Source organism: Elgaria multicarinata, chromosome 11 (assembly GCF_023053635.1).
Source record: "Elgaria multicarinata webbii isolate HBS135686 ecotype San Diego chromosome 11, rElgMul1.1.pri, whole genome shotgun sequence".
NCBI classification, from domain to species: Eukaryota; Metazoa; Chordata; class Lepidosauria; order Squamata; family Anguidae; genus Elgaria; species Elgaria multicarinata.
In genome coordinates this window covers 43,578,479-43,600,907 of record NC_086181.1, presented here as the reverse complement: position 1 = coordinate 43,600,907, position 22,429 = coordinate 43,578,479, and the positions used below count along the sequence as shown (strand labels likewise).

The 22,429-nt window shown below is 48.7% G+C and overlaps 1 protein-coding gene across 1 annotated transcript in view; it reads left to right on the top strand.

Annotated features, from left to right (window-relative positions):
* Positions 1–14,227: 14,227 nt before the first annotated feature.
* Positions 14,228–22,429, top strand: part of MYH6 (myosin heavy chain 6) — a 51,724-nt gene continuing 43,522 nt past the window's right edge. The window contains exons 1-6 of the mRNA XM_063137882.1: positions 14,228–14,429; positions 15,672–15,815; positions 17,100–17,256; positions 20,309–20,336; positions 20,864–20,972; positions 22,278–22,370. Coding sequence (XP_062993952.1) covers positions 14,229–14,429; positions 15,672–15,815; positions 17,100–17,256; positions 20,309–20,336; positions 20,864–20,972; positions 22,278–22,370 — 732 coding nt within the window. The 5' untranslated portion in view covers position 14,228. The remainder of the gene's footprint in view (positions 14,430–15,671; positions 15,816–17,099; positions 17,257–20,308; positions 20,337–20,863; positions 20,973–22,277; positions 22,371–22,429) is intronic.

Below are 22,429 nucleotides of genomic sequence, written 5' to 3'. Positions count from 1 at the left end.
TTCGCCATCAGCCTCTGCCAAGAGCCAACGATTAAACCCGACCGCAAGGACGGGCCTCCTCTCTCTTAATTCCTTTTTCTTGCTCGTAGAACTTAATGCATTAAGGGTAGTGGGGCAGGAGATACCGGCGGAAGGAAACTGATGAGGAAACTCCGCATTATTGAAGTATCCATTGCTCCAACGCTGTAGGAGGCCAAGCGGTCCCTAAATTGAGACGTCGTTAGCCGTGGCAGAAAGATAACAGCCTAATCACAAGGACATTTATTGTCCACTTAAAAGTGCATTAAAACTTTGATCAACATCGACAAGGGAATGAATTTCAACTCTCCCCCCCCCTTCCCCGCAACGCCTTCTTTTAAATCGGTCTCGCTCGCTTTATAGCCGCTCAAGCGTCGATACAACTGGGGAATGAGGGCTATCTTTCTGGCTCATGTGACGAAGCGCTCTGTGGGACTCAGAACCTTTCCTGTTGTTACGCGGAAGAAAGAAAAACTCCCATGCAACACCTCTGTTGTACCTTGTTTCCTCTATGCCAGTTTAGCACCCTTGCGGGGTGGGCAAAGGGGAGCAGAGCTCTTAATGCGGATTCCCCACTCCGCACCCAAAACCTTCTCTCTGTGGCTTCAAAATGCTTCTCTTTCCCCAATAGAAAATCTCTCTCTCTCTCTCTCTCTCTCTCTCTCTCTCTCTCTCTCTCTCTCTCTCTCTCACACACACACACACACACACACACACACACACAGAGACACTGATAAATTCCCAAAGCTGACAGTACCTGAGGAGGAGAGGGGGTCTTGATCTCCCATTCTCTGTGCCTCTTCTTGCTTGAAATGAAACTTGTCTTGTTGGGTGCCGGCCACTTTGGTGGGAAGGACACAGGAGACAGCTGTGGGGTAGGAAGAAAAGGGTCTGTGTATGTGTGTGTGTGTGTGTCTGTCCTTGTTAACTTATGTATTCAATGAAACTCAAGGGGGGGGAGAAGAAGAAGAAGAGGAGGAAGAAGAAGAAGAAGAAGAAGAAGAAGAAGAAGAAGAAGAAGAAGAAGAAGAAGAAGAAGAAGAAGAAGAAGAAGACGGCTTGCTCACCTGCTAACGGAATGTCACCTGCAGAAAGGGGGGATAAGATGAAAAGGGTGGATCCCCCCCACAAAGCCCCAAGCCTCTGCCCACGTTAAAAAAGCCGCTGACCTCCCTGCTTCCTCTGCCATATTCTGCCCTTCTCCCCTGAATACATGGCGTCATCTGACCCTCATTTATTCTTTAATGCCCCTCTTTATACCCTACCGTGCCCAAAGCCACTGAGATTAGGGGCGGTGTGGGGATGAATTGGGATAATGACAAGCCCCCCCCCCAAGCTGTCTGAGGCCGGAGGTGTGGCTGATTAAATAAGCATTGTTGTGAAGTTTCGAAATGGGAGGGGGAGATTCATGTTTGGCACCGGGGGTGGGTGGGGAGGGAGAAATCCTGTCGGTGGCCTTGACCCTCAGCGTCCCACCTGTCACCCTCCCACACGCCAAAATTGTGCTAATGACGTTACCAGAGACTTTCGGTCCAGCAGGTGCACCAAATCTCTGGGAACTTAAAAAAAATCCTGTTTCGCTCCACCCTCAAAGACAGTTGTCTCTCCTGTTATCCTCTCATTCCCCCACCCCCGGGACTTCCTACCTCTTCTGTGGACATATAGACCTACGAGGCATTCTTCCCCTGCTATTGGGCAGTATAGAAATGAAATAAATCAATAAATATCCTGGGGAAGGTGAGCACTGAAGTGAAGAGCCGGAGTGGAGGCAGCGGTGGGATATTTGGAAGGCCCGGGGTGGGGGGTGGGCAATTTGCAGAGACCTGGCTTACTGCAGTGCAGGTCTTTGGGAGATAATTGTGGGGCATTGCGAGAACATGGGGGGGGGGGGGTACTGTGGGTTAGGGTGAGAGGCTGCCTCAGCCAAGCAGGGAGGTGGAGATTGCCGGTGTAGGGTTGGGAGGCTCTGTTCAGTGGTGTCATTCGGTTGAATGGGCTCAGTTGGGGGCTCAGAACTGAAGGGCAACGGGGCAGGTGGATATGGGTCACGATGAGAGGAATTCTCAGAACAGGGGAAGAGGTACTGCTACAGCGGCAGGGGGTCAACAGAATCCAGATTCTGTTGCAACTGGCATTAGATTTTGATTGCACACAGGGACATTTCCACACCCACTTTCTCTCTCTCTTTGATGGGGGGGGGCGCCCCACAAATCCCCGGGAATGTATCACTTCTTTCAGGATAACAGTTGTACTCCTGTTTGGGAATCCACTTTATACTGACTAAGTGGACATTATGTTCGAGGAACAAAGCCAAATTTCATTCCTCCCAGCGCCTCTCGCTCGTGCACTTTCCTTGCGGCCCGATGGAGGAGACAAGGCCGGGAGATAATTAACTCCCCACCACCGTCAGCCAGCCAGCCCCCACCCACTCCAAGCTATTCCCTGATTCTTTTTGTCTCAATATAGTAAGGCCAGGATTCCAGAAAGCGAGCCAGGGCTGGACGTCTGTCAACAGCAGCTGGGTGTGAAGACAGATATTTCCCAGAGACAAGAGAATGCAACACTCCCAGATAATGAACCAAGGATCACCCCCCCCCTCCCGCCTCCCCTTGTCTGCCCTCCCCACTCCCATTTTGCTAGCCCCACTGAATTTCTATCCCAAAGCTCCCCAATATCTCCATCCTGGAGCAGGGGTATATCAGTTGTGCAGGCCACAGGCCACGGGCCGCGGACAATTCCCAGGCTTGCTCGATCGATACAACCAAGGGGCGCGCAGCAAATTGCCTGATGTGTAAGGTGGATTGGTAGTTAGTTACTCACTGCTGAGGGAAGCGCTCCCTGTACATGCTCAGACATGCTCTTGCCTTCGCTAATTCGTGGTGGCTGAAGAGGAGAAGCTAAGCAAATCTGAGCTCTTGCACATCCCTGGTTCTGGACTACGCTCATCCAGTCCCTTCAGTACACCTGTGTTAGGAACAGCACTAAACTGAACCTAATGTTGGAAAGTTGCCAGCTGTCCCATTTTAGCCGCACAATATTGTCCCCAGCGCCATGTTTTCTGTTCATCTGGATGCCTCTCCTAAAGGTGCTCAAGGAAAGGGCCTTTTCCCAGCAGCAAACGACAGAGGCCAGATTTAGATTTAGCCATCGTAGCGTTCCGCAACGGTTTGTTGCTGATTTTCTGCGTCAAATCAGCTATTTTTATTTTATTTTATTTGTGTGTGTGTGTGTGTGTGTGACAACCAATGTGAATTTCGGCTGTGTGTCAGCGGCAGTGTGCCAGGGGCTGCGCTGCGGGTGGCAGAAGGCCCTGCTTGGCCCATCCCTACGGTACGTAGCCCACCTCAAGCTGAAGAGAGCAATGGCCTGAAACAGATGATGAAGCAGTTTTTCAATCACAGCCTCCCCTGACCTCCTGCCCTTCAGCTACATTCAGCTACAACTCCCATCATGCCCAGCCAGCCTCTCCCAACCTGGTGCCTTCCAAATATGTTTGGACTGCAACTCCCATTATCCTGACCTAGCACAATACCAACCAACCGCCATTTTGTCTTATGGACCAAGGATGGGCCTTAATTCGGATCCACGAATTTAGCAATACTACAAACGAGAAGGATCTTGGAATTGTTGTAGATTGCAAGCTGAATATGAGCCAACAGTGCGATATGGCTGCAAGAAAGGCCAATGCTATTTTGGGCTGCATTAATATAAGTATAGCTTCCAAATCACGTGAGGTACTGGTTCCTCTCTATTCGGCCCTGGTTAGGCCTCATCTAGAGTATTGCGTCCAGTTCTGGGCTCCACAATTCAAGAAGGACGCAGACAAGCTGGAGCATGTTCAGAGGAGGGCAACCAGGATGATCCAGGGTCTGGAAACAAAGCCCTATGAAGAGAGACTGAAAGAACTGGGCATGTTTAGCCTGGAGAAGAGAAGATTGAGGGGAGACATGATAGCATTCTTCAAATACTTAAAAGGTTGTCACACAGAGGAGGGCCAGGATCTCTTCTCGATCCTCCCAGAGTGCAGGACACGGAATAACGGGCTCAAGTTAAAAGAAGCCAGATTCCAGCTCGACATCAGGAAAAACTTCCTGACTGTTAGAGCAGTACAACAATGGAATCAGTTACCTAGGGAGATTGTGGCCTCTCCCACACTAGAGGCCTTCAAGAGGCAGCTGGACAAGCATCTGTCAGGGATGCTTTAGGGTGGATCCCTGCATTGAGCAGGGGGTTGGACTCGATGGCCTTGTAGGCCCCTTCCAACTCTGCTATTCTATGATTCTATGAATACATCCTTGGGTGATTTGCAGGAGCTCTGCAGAAAGTTTCTGAATCCTGAGAGTTTTCTTTTTTTTTTACAACAGCAGTAACTAAAAGGGCCCCCTGCTCCTCTCCCCCCACCCTCAAAATCGGATTGCTATAATCAATAAAGCTGAGGAGAAAACCAGGAGTGGATTTTGGTGTAACACTGGACTGTGAGCTCTGTTCTGGCACTAAAAACAAATGATTGGGCTGAAGATACGCTCAGAGGCACCCTGTTCCTTAATCCAAAGGCTGCAGTCCTAAACAGCGGCTGGGGACTTACTTCTGAGTAAACATGCCCCAAATTCCTCTACCATATAGACGCCCCTCTGAGCTGCGCTTTCCAGCCTGACTCCTGTAGGTCAGCCTACGCCAATGTGTTGGACTACAACTCCTATCAGCTGCTGGGTAATAGGAATTGTAGTCCCACATATCTGGAGACTGCCAGGTTGGGGAACGCTCCTGACCACCTCCATTATATGCAGCATCATAAAGAAAAGGTCCCTTGATGGCTATTAGACATGGCAGCTAAACAGAGTTCAGGGACAGCGTACTTCCTTTAGAACAAGCACAGGGAAAGCTTTGCTACATCCCAGCCCCGCTTGTGACTTTCCTGAAAGTATTCGGCTGTCCACTGTTGGAAACAGAATACTGGACTTGCGGACTTTGGGTCTGTTCCAGCAGGGCTCTTTTTATAATAAAGCAAGCCACCAGGAACTTGATAAAAGTCTTGCTTTCACTGCATGCCTGGTTGTCTGGAATTGGCAAGGCTGATAGGGTGCACATTCAACTTAATAATTTATTACATTTCTATTCCTCTCTCTTCCTCCAACGAGACCCCCCCCATTTTATTCTCACAACAGCTCTGTTAGGTAGATTAGTCTGAGAGATAGTGACTGGCTCAAGTTCTCATAATGAGCTTTGTGGTTGAATGGGGACTTGTACCCGAGTCTCCCAAATCCTAGAGCCTTTCTACACGAGGCATTCGTTGAACGCTCATGGTAGTTTGCAGTTGCTTTACACAATGTCAGCATCCCCCCAGGGCCTCGCACGCTCTTTGCAACCATTTCCGCAGCCTTTTTTTTTAAGATCAAGGAAAGGCTGGTAGTATCTGGAAACGACGGAATGAAATCCTAGTGGAGTTGAGCAATTCTGCTATACCACGGCGCCACCTACTGCTTTTGTAATGGAACATATAGAAAGGCAGTGAAAGAAAGCACTTGTGTGTTGTGGGTGGGTGGGTGAACATGTGTAAAGGATAGGATCTTAACCCACATAGATTCTGGAAGCAGAAGCCTCGGTAAAGTTGCGGGATAAAAGCCTCATGTAGAAAAGTCCCTAATCCAGCACTCAAACCGCTATGCCATTTTGGCTCCATGTTGTGCAGAACTATACTTAAATTCTCAGTGAAAAGCCTTCAGAAACTTCCTGCAGGATTAGGAAATCGCTACCAATTCCTGTTCTTAAGATTTATTCATTTATTACATTTTTATACCGCCCAATAACCGAAACTCTCTGGGCGGTTCACAAAAAGATGGTACAACCACAGAAAACCCACACAGCACTGACATGGAAATTTTTAATGCATATTCTTCCTTTGTTTACCCCTTCCTCTGTTTCTCTCCCTTTGTCTGTTGTCTCACCTGTGTTGAATTTTAGACTGTATACCCCTCACAACAGAGACTCTTCCTCTTGTACCCGTAAAGTGTCGTCCAGACTGATCATACTATCATTTCTTTTAATACCCAACTTCCTTGGGGCGTGCCAATCATTACAGAGAGCAAACGCAACGCAGACATGAGAGTTCTCTGCATGCTTAGTGGAACCGCGAGATATGCAGCAAAGAAGACAACCTCACACACACCCTGTCCTGCAAAGACAAATTGCTTAGTTCATCTGTGTTCAAGCACCACACTAAAGTTATTATTATTTATTACATTTGTATGCCGCCCCACAGCTGAAGCTCTCTGGGCGGCTTACATAGGATAAAAACACTTAAAAACAATATACAAAAAATTTAAATCATAAAAACATACAATTTAAAACCACAAAAACATAGCCAGGCTAATTACATATTGCTAAATGCCTGGGAGTAGAGAAAAGTCTTGACCTGGCGCTGAAAAGATAACAATGTCGGCGCCAGGCTGGCCTCGTCAGGGAGATTGTTCCACAATTGGGGGGCCACCACAGAGAAGGCCCTCTCTCTTGTTGCTGTCCTCCGAGCTTCTCTCGGTTTAGGCACCCGGACGGGGACCTTAGATAGTGAGTGTAGCGTACGGGTAGGTTCACGACGGGAGAGGCGTTCCATCAGGTATTGTGATTCCAAGCCGTGTAAGGCTTTATAGGTTAAAACCTATAAAGTTCAACACTATGGATACCTGGGTGAGATAGAAAATGGGCATGCACCTGGGAACCAACTGCAACATTTTGTTGTAGGACCAACTTGTACTCTGATAACAATGAGTGCCTTTGGTTCAGTTCATTTACTGCCGTTGTGCCCAAATCCTGACTGCCACGTGGTGCAGGACCGTCTTGCAATGATCACATTTGGAGCGTGTGCGTGTCAGTCACGTGTTTCTTTCCCAGAATTCCACAGTTCTAACGAAGTAAGAGATGCTATGGTGGAAACTAACCACCTAATTTCAGAATCTATATGTAACCCAATGCTATGTGTGACCAGACTATGGGGAAAGTGTTTTTTCGCTAATGATTACTGCACTGCAACATATGAACTGAACACATGCAGAGTGCCTTTCTGTCACCGCTTTCACAAAAAAATGGATACCCTTCGCCAAATTACAATTGCCAAGTTTGCTGGGGGAAGCCATTGTAGTTAAATGGCACTTTAAACTTTCCAAATTGGTGTAAAGTCATGGGGTAGACCATAGCGTCCCCAATTTGGTGCTCTCCAGATGTGGTGGAATACAAACCCCATCATGAAGGGAGCTGTGGTCCACCACGCTCCCAGGTTGGGGAAGGCAGGATGTAGCATCTGTAGGCCAGGGGTGGGCAGAAGGTAGGTCTGCAGATGTTTTGGACTTCAGCTCCCAGCATTCCTGGCTATTTGCCATGCTGGCAGGGGCTTCTGGGAGTTGAAGTCCAAAACATCTGGTGAACTACCTTTTGCCCAGCTCTGCTGCAGAATAACACAACACTGTTTTATTAACAGAGCCCTCTATCAGGGCTTAGCTGAGCATTCTTTCAACTCTGTGGCAGAGCCTCTGAGCATGTGCAATGAGCCCTGAATCTCAACAGGCAGTCTCCAAATAGGCTTGAGGAGTGGGGGACAGGGTACCTGAGGGCAGGAGGAATCAGAACTACCACAGGTAATGTCCAGGGTGTACTTTTAATCTAAATTCTTTCAATTCTCCACCAGGAAAAGTTGAGTTCAGTGTCCGTGATGAATTGTGCAAATCACAATGTATTCTGCTCCTATGATCCATGGGGGGTGGGGAGAGGCGGGGCAGGGAGACAATTGTGAAACAGCGAAGGCCCATCCCCTGACCGCAGAAGACCTCCTTGGCCACCCACGCTTTTATTATCCCATCAACGGTGAGGACTAGAACCTTGGCCCCTTTGAAATGGTAGAAGCTGAGAGGCCACGATGCCATCACAGAGGCAGAGGACACGCGAAGAGCCGCTGAAACGCAAGGACGGCTCTTTTGAGAAAGCCAACGCTGCAACCTTGCACCCCGTCCCCATTTTCCTAGCTCTGAGCCGCCCGCCCCCCTCAACACCCAGTTCAGCCGGTCCATTTCTCCGAGCTCAGCAGCATCTTCGCTCTGGCTTCTGAGGGCCTATCCGGCGCTACTTGCCCGGCCTTGGGCTATAACAAATGATCCCCAAACATCCTAGTGGCACAAACAAAGCAGGTGTTAATCTCCAAACCCCGCAAAGACTGTGATCCTCCTCTCCTGCCCCCCACCCCACCTTAATCCTCCCCCTGGGCTTATCCCGGCTCCGGCACCTGTCTCCATTCTCCATCCCTCCCTCAGCCGGTCAACAATAGCAGCAGCTGAGAATCGGCACCGGTCCGGGAGGCCTTGAGAGGTGTGAAGTTCCAGGGGGCAGAGCGCATTCCTGTTCCCCGTGTCCGAGTGCCCTGGCAAGGCCCGGTCCCCTTAAACAACCCCCTCGCCTGCCCAAGGTCAGAAAAGGTGACCGGGGTGGTTTGCAGAGGTTGAGGCAAGTAGAGGGCAAATTCCAAGCACCTTGATAGCTCCGATAGAGATCTGACAAACCCAGAGCAGATTCACTGTTCCGAGGACATCGGAGCGACCAGCCTTCACCCCTGACCTGGAGTAGTTTGGTCCCCACAGAACTGGGCCCCGTGGACATGGGCAGGAGGGTTGAAGATCCTAGTCCATCTTGCAATCTACAAGCTCACCATCCCCATGCCCTGCCGGCCCTAACGTTTGCTAGTCGTAACGTTTCGAAGCTCTATTCTGGTCCATCTCCTTTCTGGTATGAAAAGAGAGACTAGCTCTGGTGCTATGTAGGATAAAGAGTCTTTTATGGTATTGTCCCCAAATTAAGATTTTTATTAAAAAGGTTCAAAAAAGCGCGACGTTTCGGATGCCAAGATCCTTCATCAGGAGCTACAATCAACATATAACACAAATACCATATAAGTATACAAACCAACACCCGTACTTAGAAGAATATTAAGCATGATTTTTCTCAGAGAGTTCGTTGTACTGTTCTACACGTTATTTCCATCGTTAAATCTTCTGTATTAACAATGTGATACATTTCCTTTCCTAGATACATGCCCGTTTTTAATTACATAAAAATGCTCGGTACTATCAGCTAGCAGGTCTGGAAAACAATAAGCAGATAAAGGTTACTGATTACCTTTAAAGCTAGGCAAGAAAATAATGTGATAGTCTTGAGAAACTATGTTTGACACAGCAGCTGACCTGTTAAGAAATACTAACTGTTTGGGACAGTAATTTTATCATATTTACCAAACGTTGATACCCTTTCTGTGGAACGTCTTTTTCGAAAGCTATGTTCTCTATCCAGAAAGCGGCTTGTACTTTCATATATATATATATATATATATATATATATATATATATATATATTTCAATACTTAAACTTACAATACAATTAAAAGAAAAACAACATAATACATAAATATTGAATAACATTGATGTCATATATTCTCGCTTAATCTATTTAACATAATCATACTTAACATAAAATTGCACCCCCCACCTCGGGATCTATTCCTGTTTCCAAAATCTCATAGTTTCTTCTGCTGGTGGTTTCCCACTTCCCTTAGAAAACACAAATATTAGGAACTGTTTCCAAATTCCCTCAAAATCATTTGTTTTTGCTATACCTCTTCTCACTTTAATATTACATGTCAATTTATCATTAATAGCAATATCCCATACTTCTTTATACCATTCTTCAATACAATAATCACCTTGATTCTTCCAGTTCCTAGCTAGAATTAACCTTGCTGCAGTCAGCAAATTTGTTATCAATGCCTTAATTTCTTTTTTACATTTTAAATCTTCATATAGTGAGAGTAACACAACTCTTGGTGTTTCTTCTATCTTCATTCCAACTTTTTCTTGAATCTCAGCGGCTTGTACTTTCAAGCCAAGGTCAGGTGTTATTTTATGCTGGTTAATTATATCAGCAGGCTCAGGGAAACCACACAGCGTTCTGGTGAAGTGATCCTGCCCAAACTTTATTCTGTTGTCATGGGCTGGGTTCTGAGGGCACTGTATCATGTTTTTTTAATGTCCCTTTCTTTTATTTACCGATTATCTATTTAAGTCTGGGGCCGGATCTACACTACTGCTTTAAAGCGCTTTATAACAGTTATGAAGCGCTTTAACTGCTTTAAAGCGCTATAAAACTGTTACAAAGCGCTTTAAAGCAGTAGTGTAGATCCCTGGTGGGACTGGCCCAAAGTCACCCGGTGGGTTTCCATGGCCGAGTGGAGAATCATAGAATCATAGAATAGCAGAGTTGGAAGAGGGGCCTACAAGGCCATCGAGTCCAACCCCCTGCTCAATGCAGGAATCCACCCTAAAGACTAGAACCCGGATCTCTGACTCCTAGTCTGCCACTTCAGCCACTACACCACAAGCCATGATGATATGCAGCGTGGCGTGCGAACAGCTGTGGCTTGTTTCCAGCTAGATCTGTTGGAATTCCACTCCCATCTTTCCCAGCTAGCATAGGCGTTGTAGTCCAAAATGTCCGCAGGGCACCAAGTTGCGGAAAACAGCCAATCGCTGTTCTCCCAAACCTTTCCTCTCCCTGTACATGCTTCCCTCTTGCGGTCGTGCCTGTGGGCTTGTGCGGAGTCAGTATTCGGTGGCGCCGGACAAAACCGAGACTGAGCAGCTGAGCCCCGCTTTGAGCATTTGTTTGAAGTCCAAATCTTACCTCAGCGCCACCCTGGATGTGAATGTGGGGGATTGTTGAAGAATGGCCAACCTGATACCTATGGAAAGCCCACAAGCAGGACGTGAGTACGATCGCTCCCACCCACTTGCATTCCCCAGCAACTAGTAAACAGAGGCACAAGGCCTATCATCAGAAGGACCAGCAGCCACCGAGAGCCTTCTCCTCCACGAATTTGTCTAATCCCCTTTTAAGACATCCATCCTGGTGGCCGCGATGGCATTAAACCATAATTTAACTGTGCGCAGCGTGGAGAAGTCCTTCCTTTTATCTGGCCTGAATTCCCCCCACCGCTCAGGTTCATTGGATGAGCGGTATTGTGGGAGAAGGAGGAAAAACGTCTCCCTGTCCATTTTCTTCACACCGTGCGTCATTTTACACATCTCTTCCTCCTACGCTTTCTCGACGGGACTGATGCTGATTCCTAGTTCTCCGGGTTCCTTATCCGACACAGGAACTGATCTTTCGACCACCCTGCACCCCCAAATTAGCCCCAGGCTTCCTTATTTCACGCCCCTCTGCCGTTTCTGGCCCCAAAGGTCTGAGATGCATGCAATGCGCTCGAACACAAGATGCCCACTAGCAATAAGGAATTGTCTTCTCCGTTCGCAAAGTCTTTTCTTACCCTTCCATTTATCCTTGTCTCTCTCCTGGCCTAAAATCACCCCCCAAAACCCTGACAAAACATGCTGTCATTCCAGCTTGGTTCCTTCCTGCTTATCTGCTACCACCAGCACCCTTAAAGTGCATCTGTGTGCGTCCCCCACCCTCCCACCTGCGGAATGCGTCTCTCCTCTGGGAATCAAGGGATTGGGGGGCGGGAGGGGGGGACAGATGAAGGAATGAAGAAGAGCGCCATTCATGGTCAGGCTAAACCTCCACGGAGCCATCTCTCTGCTTCCTTGTCATCGTGTCACTCACAGCTGCGATGGGCCTGCGGGGAGGGGGAGGAAGGTTGGGGTGGGGGCCGGTGCTATTTTGGAAGGAAGGATATAAAGGGAGGGGGATTGGGGAAGGCTCAGATCTTGCTCGGACGCCAGGCTGAGTTACCTTCCCGGCGTAAGTGTTGGGGCCAATTTCTGGGGCGGGGGGGTGAGGGTGGAGAGGAGAGATAGTGGACCAGAGGGGAAGAAATGAACTAGGATTTCAATGGGGGGGGGGGGAGAGAAAGGAGTAAGCCATGCCTATGTGAACCTGAGAAAGAAAGAAAAATGTTCTCCAACTTAAGGCCTCTGCAAATATTCCTTCTGAGTTGGATCCAGAGAGGGGGCGGAGATGGAATTTTTATTCCCTTTCTAGATGAGTTGGCACAAGTGTGCATTGTGGGGATAGACGTCTTCCTGGTACAGACATCTCTGGGTGGTATAGACCTCTCTTCTGTGTGCAATTTTCTGGTGAGTGTGCAAGGATGCTGTGGATGTTCAAAGATAAAAGGGGAAGGTGTCGAATCATCAGGAAAACAACTTGTGTTGGATCAACCTGCAATCTTCTGGGTTTGACAGAACGCTTCATCCAAAGTCCCACAGGGGACTTGCGGCTTTCCTAAACAATTGGCCCGTAAGAGTGAGGCGGGTGAGAAAAGGCCTTACTGATGAAGGGGGTGGTTCTTGAGGAGGGATGCTACATGGAGGAGGCAGGAGTGAGCATAGAGCAGAGGGATGTGTGGCCCTCCAGATGGACTACAATTCCCATCAACCTTGACCAGTGACTGTGCTGGCTGGGGCTGATGGGGGCTAGAGCCCAACTCCTCAACAACCACATGACAGAGGGCTGGGAGAATTTGTAGCAGGCAGAGAAGGAGAAGAAGAAAGGAGAGAGTTCTCAGAGCATTAAAGACTGGAAATTGAAGTTAAAATTTAAGAGTGACACCAGGGAGCCAGTGCAGAGGAGAACGGGGGGGGGGGGGGGTGTGTGGATGGAAGGAGGATCTGGAGCTGAGAGATTCCCAAGTACAGGAATGGCATTTCCTAGAAGCATCTTGGGGCTCCCAGGGAGTAAATTAGACAGGTCTCAGGAATGAGATTCAGGGCACATTCCTATGCATGTTTCGACATATATATATTTTTAAAAAGTCCTACAGTTGTAGGGAGTTGTAGGACTTTTCCCCCAGTGTAAACATGCATACGATTGCATCCCAAGAGTGAAGGATGGAGAGCAAAGAGGTAAAGCAGTAGAAAAGATAAAAGGGATTCGTGGCGGTAGATTAGTGGATAGGTGATGGACGCTTGGGGGGAAAGAAAAATTGAGGAGCTAGGACCAGCTGCGCAGATGACATGAGTGCTCTCCTAGTGCCCCCGAAGCTGGCTGAGGGTTCCAAACCACCCCCAATGATCCAACCTCCATTTTTTTAGAGGTTAACTCCATACCCTCCGTCAGGCTGTTCCAGCCCACCCGGGAGATGTCAAAAACAGAATTCCTGAATTCTGCCAGATGCAAACACTCAAGTCTAACACACACTCTCTTCCTCACAACCCACTTTCTCCGCCTCTCTCTCTCTCCCCTCAGCCTCTGGTTCTTCTACGACACTCTCCCTGAAGGCTCTGACAGGTAGGACAACTTCCTTCCAACCTCCCCATCCAACCACCCCTAGGTTTCCCCCTATATCTGAGTGCAACAGGAGGGGGACGGATAAAATCAAAAAGCATTGGGGGGGGGGGTTTAATTCATGGAAGCCCTTCTCATTTGCCCACCTGTGAGGGCAATTCGGTGGGTGTCCACATGGACAAGGGCCTTCTCTGTGGTGGCCCCAAACCTCTGGAACAAACTCCCATCGGAGGCCCGCCATGCACCATCCTTGCAGGCTTTCAAGAAGGCCTTAAAAACATTGTATTTTACCATGGCTTTCCCATAATGAGTATTGTTTTTGCTGTTATTATTATTATTGCTGCTGCTGGTGGTGGTTTTTACTGTTTTAATTGCTATTTTATTGCTTCTGATATTTTTCATAATTTATTGCTTTTAATATTTTATGTATTTTATTGTTGTAAGCCGCCTTGTGGCTTCTGCCCTGAAAGGCGGCCAAGAAATGTTTTAAATAAATAAAATAAAATAAGCGGGTATGAAACGGAACTACCCAAGGCTGGATGCTGACGGAAGTGTGTACTTATGGGCACTCCTTATTTATTTTTATTTATTATTGCATTTATATTATTGCATTTATATTTATACCCAAGGCGGAATACATAATCCTCCTCCTCCCCACTTTATTCTCACAACAACAACCCTGTGAGGTGGGTTAGGCTGAAAGTCTGTGACTGGCCCAAAGTCACCCAGTGGGTTTCCATGGCCAAGTGGGGACTAGAACCCAGATCTCCCGACTCCCAGTCCGACACTCTAGCCACTACACCACACTGCCTCTCTTTTGACGTGGTTGTTGGCTGTAGCATTTCTGCCGTTGCAATGCCTGGGTGGAGGCACGGCAGTTCCTCCACCGTGGTTCATTTCTCTCACACCGCCCTGCCTGTCTCCTGCCGGACAGCATGGGTGACGCACAGATGGCCGAGTTCGGCGCCGCGGCCCCCTACCTCCGGAAATCGGACAAGGAGCGCCTGGAGGCCCAGACCCGGATCTTCGACATCCGTACCGAGTGTTTCGTGCCGGACGAGAAAGAGGAGTACGTCAAGGGCAAGGTCTTGAGCCGTGAGGGCACCACGGTCAACGTGCAAACCCAGGGCGGCAAGGTCTGTGGTGGCGGAGTAGGCCGGAGCGCGGGGGGAAGGTCAAAGAGGGGGTGAAGCAAGGAATGGGGGTGGCCATGTGGAGGGTGGCAACGAGAACCCAAGGGTGTGAAGGCCAAAAGAGGGCACTGTGAGATGCCAGGGAGGCTGGCGGCTCTGCTGTCAGTGGGGCACTGAATCCGCTCCGGGTTTTAGGCAGAACCAAGCAGAACTCTAAAAGAGCTCTGCCTGGTTCTGCCTAAAACCCGGAGCGGATTCAGTGCCCCACTGACAGCAAAAGAACACCTTGGAGAGCTCCTTTAGGGTTCTGACCGGTTCTGCCTAAAACCCAGAGCGGATTCAGTGCCCCACTGACAGCAGAGGAACACCTTGGAGAGCTCTTTTAGAGTTCTGCCTGGTTCTGCCTAAAACCCAGAGCGGATTCAGTGCCCCACTGACAGCAAAGGAACACCTTGGAGAGCGCCTTTAGGGTTCTGACCGGTTCTGCCTAAAACCCGGAGCGGATTCACTGGTAGCGGAACCACCAGCCTCCACTGGTCAAATGGGATGAGAACGTTGTCAGTGTTTGTGAGGGCAGGTGTGTGGATTGAGGGGCGGCCTCGGGAGGGGCGCATGGCATGAACGAATCGAAAAAACCAGCAAGGATCAAAGAGGAGGGCAGTCCACAGTTAAGGCAGGGGTAGACAACATGGTGCCCGCGGGCCCCAGTGTGCCCCCAGCCACTTTTCTTAGTGTCTGGCAAGGGGGCCTACTCCCTACTTTTTCCAATGAACACATTTTCTTAGCAGCAGCTGGGTCGGCTTTGAAATAAGTTTCTTAAAACGATGAGTTCAGCCTTTGGGGCAGGTTGCTTGTCCTTTGCCTCCCCTGGCAGCCATTTTCTGGTGGTGTCCGGGGCAATTCCTCACATCGCACAATGTGCCCACAAGCCCCCAAAGTTTGGCTATCCTTGAAGTAAAGCCTGGGAGATGGGGAGAGGCGAGGGAGAAGTCGGTGGTCAAATACCCACCGTGGCCCACCGGGCTACGGTGGCTGACAGAGGCCAAAGAGCCGGAGTCAGGATCCCCAAAGGGAAGGAGAACGTTGAAATGCCACTGGGATGGCTGGGGAGGGTTAGTGGTCAACTGGGAATTGCTGGGTGGCCTTGTGGAGCTTCTTTGGGGGGATTTTGTCACTGGGATCTAGAGTGGTGGTGGGCGGCGGTTCTGCCGGTTGACACATTCTCTTCTTCCTCCCCTCCTTCAGACGGTGACAGTGAAGGAGGCCGACGTCCACCAGCAGAACCCGCCCAAGTTCGACAAGATCGAGGACATGGCCATGCTCACCTTCCTGCACGAACCCGCCGTCCTCTACAACCTGAAGGAGCGCTACGCGGCCTGGATGATCTACGTGAGTTGGCGGGATGTGTGTGTGTTCCTCATCTTTTCAGATAGCCTGCCCCAACCTGCCCCGCCCTCTACATGGACTACAGTCCCCATTGTCCCCGGTCACCACGTTGTCTGGGGATGATGGAAGTTGTAGTACAACACATCTGGAGGGTGGGGCAGGCTCAGCTAGGACCATCTCATTCCTGTCTTTCTGCCCTTCCCCTCCCCTCCCCTCCCACCTGGTGGAGGCTGGTGGCTCAGTGGGGCAGTGAATCCACTCTGGGTTCCCGTCAGAACCACTCAGAACTCTAGAACAGCTGCCCAAGTTCTCCCCCGATTTTAGTCTCACAACGACCCTGTGAGGTAGGTTACCCTGACAGTGATTGGCTTACCCAGGGAACTTCATGGCTGTGTGGGGGATTTGAAACTGGATCTCCCCTGTTCTAGTCTGATATGCTAATCACTGCAACCCACTGCCTCTGAGAATTGAATTGATGTCATTCCCTTTCTCGTTACCCGCCAAGAAATAGCCCACTTGCAGACTCCCTTCCAGATCAGCAAGAGAAGTGTGAGGGTGGTCCGTCTTCTAGACTCACAGCGATATGGCTTCCCAAGCAACTCGTGTGCCAACTTCTTTGACTTTTCCTTATACGTCAGGAAGGGGGACTGTGGCCTTTCGGAACTCATCTCTTATAAAAATAGGCTACTGGGTTTCTCTTCCTGGTACATCGGGGCTGCTGAACCAGTGGGCCAAATCCAGATGGTCATAGCCCCTTCCATAGGGTGACCCTATGGAAAGGAGGACAGGGCTCCTGTATCTTTAATAGTTGTCTAGAAAAGGGAATTTCAGCAGGTATTATTTGCATGCGTGCAGCACCTGGTGAAATTGCCTCTTCATCACAACAGTTAAAGCTGCAGGAGCCCTGCCCTTTTTTGTATCTGGTCAAGAGGGCAGAGCTCCTGCAGCTTTACCTGTTGTGATGAAGAGGGCAATTTCACCAGGTGCTGCATGCATACCAATGACACCTGCTGAAATTCCCTTTTCGATTCAACTGTTAAAGATACAAGAGGCCTGTCCTCCTTTTCATAGGGTCACCCTATTAAATGTAATAAATAAATAAATAAATTCCCTAGATCTTCAGGATTTTCTTGCTCGTCTTGCACCAAGAGAAAGCACTTCTCTTTTCTGAATATCCCGAAGACAGCTCTTTTTAATCTGTGCTGCTGTGTCAACATAATACTTTTTTCTAACCAGTTCCCCCCCCCCTTTTTGCTGCTTTTCCGTTCCTCTCCTTTCCCCCCTCAGACGTACTCCGGACTCTTCTGCGTGACCGTTAACCCTTACAAATGGCTGCCGGTCTACAACTCTGAGGTCGTAGCGGCCTACCGGGGGAAGAAGCGGAGTGAAGCTCCTCCCCACATCTTCTCTATCTCCGACAACGCGTACCAGTACATGTTGACGGGTATGGGAGCCCTCGCCAGTCTTTTCTCTTTCGGCCGTGTCTCCCCCACAACACTGCTGAGTCACTCTGACCCTATTCCCTGCTGAATCTTATTCCTTAGCAGAGCTGCCATAGAAGCCATAACATTTTTGTTCTCTTCTGAGGCTGTGCCTTTATTTTGGGAGCTTTGGTGTGTGTCTAGGGCCTGGTACATCGCTTAATTTTTCTATGCCTGATTCCTATTGTCTTTACGACCGGCAGCTGAATATGTGTCTGGCCCCATTGAACATCATTACGACTAATGTGAAGGATTTGTCTCATGTCCTCATATCTGGCCTGATCTACCCTTGCAGCAGAATGAAAGGGGGATAAGGTGGTATAGTCCTAAAGTGGTAGAAAGGATTATGACTAGGGTGACCATATGACCGGATTTGCCCGGATTTGCCCGGGTTTTTGATGACAAATCTGGGAGGGGGAGGGGGAATCCGGATTTTCTCCAACGAGCAGCTCTAATTGGAATTAACAAAAATGCTTAGAACGCCGTAATTTGTAATGCTAAAGACATGAAACTTGGCATGATGGTAACTCTTAGGAAGGGCTTTAGTCATACCAAATTTGAAACAGATCCATTCATGCATTAATTTTTTAGGATTTTTTTTAAAAATTGAGGTTTTAAAATTATTATTTTTTAAATCGTAATTTTTAAAGATAAAGAGATGAAAGTTGGCACCATGATAGCTTTTAGGTAGAGATTTAGCCATACCAAATTTGAAACAGATCTGTTCATCCATTGATTTTTAGGATTTTTTTAAAATTTGAGGATTAATTTTTTTTTAAAAAAAATGTTATTTTTAAAGATAAAGGGATGACACTTGGCACCATGATTGCTCTTAACAAGGACTTTAGCTATGCCAAGTTTGAAACAGATCTGTCCATCTATTGAGTTTTAGGATTTTTAAAAAAAGTTTGAGGTTTTAAAATGATTTTTTAAAAATAATGTCCTCCTTTCTAGTTTCCAAAATATGGTCACCCTAACTATGACACTTGAAGTTGTATGGGGGGGGGGGACTTTTTTAAATGATCCTCTACATTAGCGTGATATATGAAAAGAAGGACAGGGCTCCTGTATCTTTAACAGTTGTATTGAAAAGGGAATTTCAGCAGGTGTCGTTTGTATATATGGGGAACCTGGTGAAATTGTTGGTTGTTTTATTATGCTCTTCATGGTTTTAATTTTTGTGAACTGCCCAGAGCGCTTCGGCTATTGGGCGGTATAGAAATGAAATAAATAAATAAATAAATTTGTTCTTCATCACAACAGTTAAAGCTGCAGGTGCCCTGCCCTCTTTTAAATCTAGTCACTCTAGTATAGCTCCTGCACTTTAACTGTTGTGATGAAGAGGGGATTTCACCAGGTTCTCCATATATACAAATGACACCGGCTGAAATTCCCTTTTCTATGCAACTGTTAAAGATACAGGAGCCCTGTCCTGCTTTTCATATGGTCACCCTACTCTACATAATAAAACACGAGTCACAGCAAGCTAGCAAGAACTTTCCTCCTTGCATGGTTAGTTGGTGTGTGTGTGTGTTTACATGGGGTAGCATTAACAAAATGGCACCTCTATCCTGAGCCCTTAAACAGTACAGCGCACTCTACTACTCATTCCACTGTACATGTACACCTGGCACTTGCAATGGTCTGTTCATACATGCAGTGATTGAGTCATGAACGTTCACATATGAAACTCTTCCAAGAGTGTATTAAGAGTGGGAAAAGGCTCACAAGTAGGAAGAGAGATACAGGTGTGTAAGTACCCTGCTTTTGTACCCCACAGGACTTCTAGGACACTTTTTTTTTTAGCGTGTGGAGGTTCCATTTGTTGAGAGTGCTATACTGTTTTAAGGTCTCTCGGGGGAAATTGGTAAAAACAACAACCAGTCAACTATGTTCAGCATCCCACTTTTATTTTAAGCAATTGTCTGATGATCAAGGGTCTGGAAACAAAGCCCTATGAGGAGAGACCGAATGAACCGGGCTTGAGAAGAGAAGATTGAGGGGGAGACATGACAGCACACTTCAAGGACTTGAAAGGTTGTCACACAGAGGAGGGCCAGGATCTCTTCTCGATCCTCCCAGAGTGCAGGACACGGAAAAAGGGGCTCAAGTTACAGGAAGCCAGATTCCGGCTGGACATCAGGAAAAACTTCCTGACTTTTAGAGCAGTACGACAGTGGAACCAATGACCTAAGGAGGTCGTGGGCTCTCCCACATTGGAGACATTCAAGAGGCAGCTGGACAGCCATCTGTCAGGGATGCTTTAAGGTGGATTCCTGCATGGAGTAGGGAGTTGGACTCGATGGCCTTAGAGGCCCCTTCCAACTCTACTATTCTAGGGTCCTCTTTTCCTAATGCAGTGCATAGTAACCCATGGAATCCATTGCATAATAGGATGCCATGGCCGTAAAGCATAAGGACATTTTTAAAAAAGGCTGGGGAAATCTATAGAGCGAGGATGTAAAACCTCAGGTCCTCCTGAGTTCTCCAGAAGGCCTCTCCCCCACCCCATAGCCACCCCCACATTCCCCACCCACTTTCCCTCGGGCATTTTGGTGATTTCCCAATTTCTGCATGGAATTGTTTCCCATTCTGAAAGGCTGAAATGACCCTCCTAAGGCTTGCTTACTGGCAGTAAGAGCTTTAAGCTGAAAGAGGCTAGTATATTTGGCATTTTGGCCCCACCCCCTTTTCCTCTGGCCCCGCCCACTACTGGAATGTGGCCCCCAAGAGCTTCTCTGAAATGGAATTCGTCCCTCGGGCTGCAAGAGATCCAAACCCTCCTGCTTCTTATCTACAGCATCTAGGAATGGAACATCCATGTTGAGGAGGACTCTTATCTCTGACAACCAGATCTTTGGAATAAACAAAGTTTGGTTTTCAGCTTCTTAGCCTGCCTATGAGTTCCCGGGCGGCATCTGGCTAGCCAGTCACTGCCGGAGACAGAATGCAGGGTTAGGTGGATTTTAAGTCTGACCCAGTGTGGCTATTCATGTGTTTCCTGTTTCCTTCCAGACCGAGAAAACCAGTCTGTCCTCATCACGTGAGTACCAAATATACATTTTCTATGTACAATTTTTGGAGTTCTAAGGCATTTCTGCGTGAGGCTTTTATCCCACATCTTCACTGGGGCTTTTGCTTCTAGATTTTTTGCGGGATTAAACTTGGCTCCTTTACGCGTGCTTTTTCTGGGGTTTTTCTTTCTTTGGCATTCTATATGTTTCATTATGCAGCCACTAGGTAGCGCTGTGGCACAGCAGAATTGCGCAAATACACAGAGCATTTCACAGCGCCTTTTAGGATGTACCAGGCTTTCCTCGATCTAAAAAGAAAACTTGTGATAATGGTTACAAAGCACGGGAGAGACCCTGGAGGATGCTGACGTTGTATAAAGGCCCCGAGTGAGCAATCACAACTGCACAATAAAACCCTCATGCAGAAAGTCTCCTAAGAGTAAAAATTACATTTCAAAAGTTTTACCCCTACAGCGGGTTAGCAGTGATAAACATACGCCTGCACAGTCTTCCCACCCATCTGATGTCTCCCTGTTGCGTTTCGTCCCCCTTCCAGCGGAGAATCCGGTGCAGGAAAGACAGTGAACACCAAGCGAGTGATCCAGTACTTTGCCAGCATTGCGGCCATCGGCGACCGCAAGAAAGACGCCGCCAACTCTTCCAAGGTCCTTACCGTTATTGATCGTTTATAGCAGCCTTGCTGAACCATGTGCTCTCCAGATGATGTCTGGGGATAATGGGAGTTGTATTCCAACTTATTTGGAGGGCTGGTTTATAGAGTCTTTTCTTCCTCTGTGCTTAGACAGGTGGTGGCACCTTAGAGTTCTACCTGGTTCTGACTAAAACCCGGACATGAGTCACTGCCCCGCTGACATCAGAGCCACCAGCCTCCACTGGTTTAGACTCTTAGGTCCCCAACCCTTTCGAGTTGGTGGGCAGATTTCGAAGTTTGATAGAGTGTCATGGGCACTCTCACAAAATGGCTGCCATGGAGGGGCTGGTCCATTGATAAACTGAATGTGTCTCCATTAGGGGTGTGTTCCGCTCCGTTACAGATCCCTGAATCTGAAGCGGGCCGATCCGAACCTCCTAAGCCCAGTTCCGGAGCGGATTGGGGGAGGTTAGGATCAACCTGAAGCGGTTCGGAATGGTCCAAAGCGATTTGGACTGTGCCGAAGCTTCGAAGCCAGGTAAGTGGGAAGGGGAGCTCACCTGGCTCCCCCATCCGCTGCTGCTGTCCGTGTGGCGACAGTGTCAGAGCCAGGTAAGGGGGAGGGGGAGGGAGGCTTACCTGGCTCCATCGGCCCCCGCCGCCACGGTTCGTGCGACGGCTTCAAATGCTGTCCACGGGTAATAGGTGTAGGCGGCCGGCAGTCGAAGCCACCACACGGACCGTGGTGGTGGTGGACGACGGAACCAGGTAAGTGGGGGGGGGGGCTTATCTGGCTCCGCCATCTGCTGCTGCCGTGGTCTGTGCGGTGGCGGACAGGAAGTAAGGAAGGGAGGGGGCTTATTCGGTCCCCATTTTGTCCCCCCTTCCCCACTTACCTGGCTCTGCCATCCGCCACAGAGGCAGGTAAGTGGGGATGGGGGCAAAATAGGAGCCAAATATTGATCTGGACCTCCGGATCTCACTCCAGATCTGGTTCTGGAGCAAATTGGGGGAGGTCCGGATTGACCCGAACCAGTTTGGGCCCAATCCGGAAGGTCCAGATCGGTATCCGAAGCGGTTCGGGGAGGGCGTACACATCCCTAGTCTCCATGAACAGTCCAACACTTTCTACCCACTAAAGGGCAGTGGCCCTTTTGTTGAAATTTCCCCTCGCGACAAGTCTCTCGCCGCTGTGAACTTCCCCCACAGCAGTGCCACAGAGAGGATGATGGGATACGAAAGGGATTTGAGGGTGCTAAGTTAAACAGCCAAGTGCCCCCCTTCCCTTCTTCGTTCTAACCGTTTGTTTCACCTTCAGGGGACGCTGGAAGATCAAATCATCCAGGCCAACCCTGCCCTGGAGGCCTTTGGCAACGCGAAGACCTTGAGGAACGACAACTCGTCCCGATTTGTGAGTCTTCCCATGAAAGCAGGGATGCGGCATCTCAGCACCAGGGGGGCAAACCACAG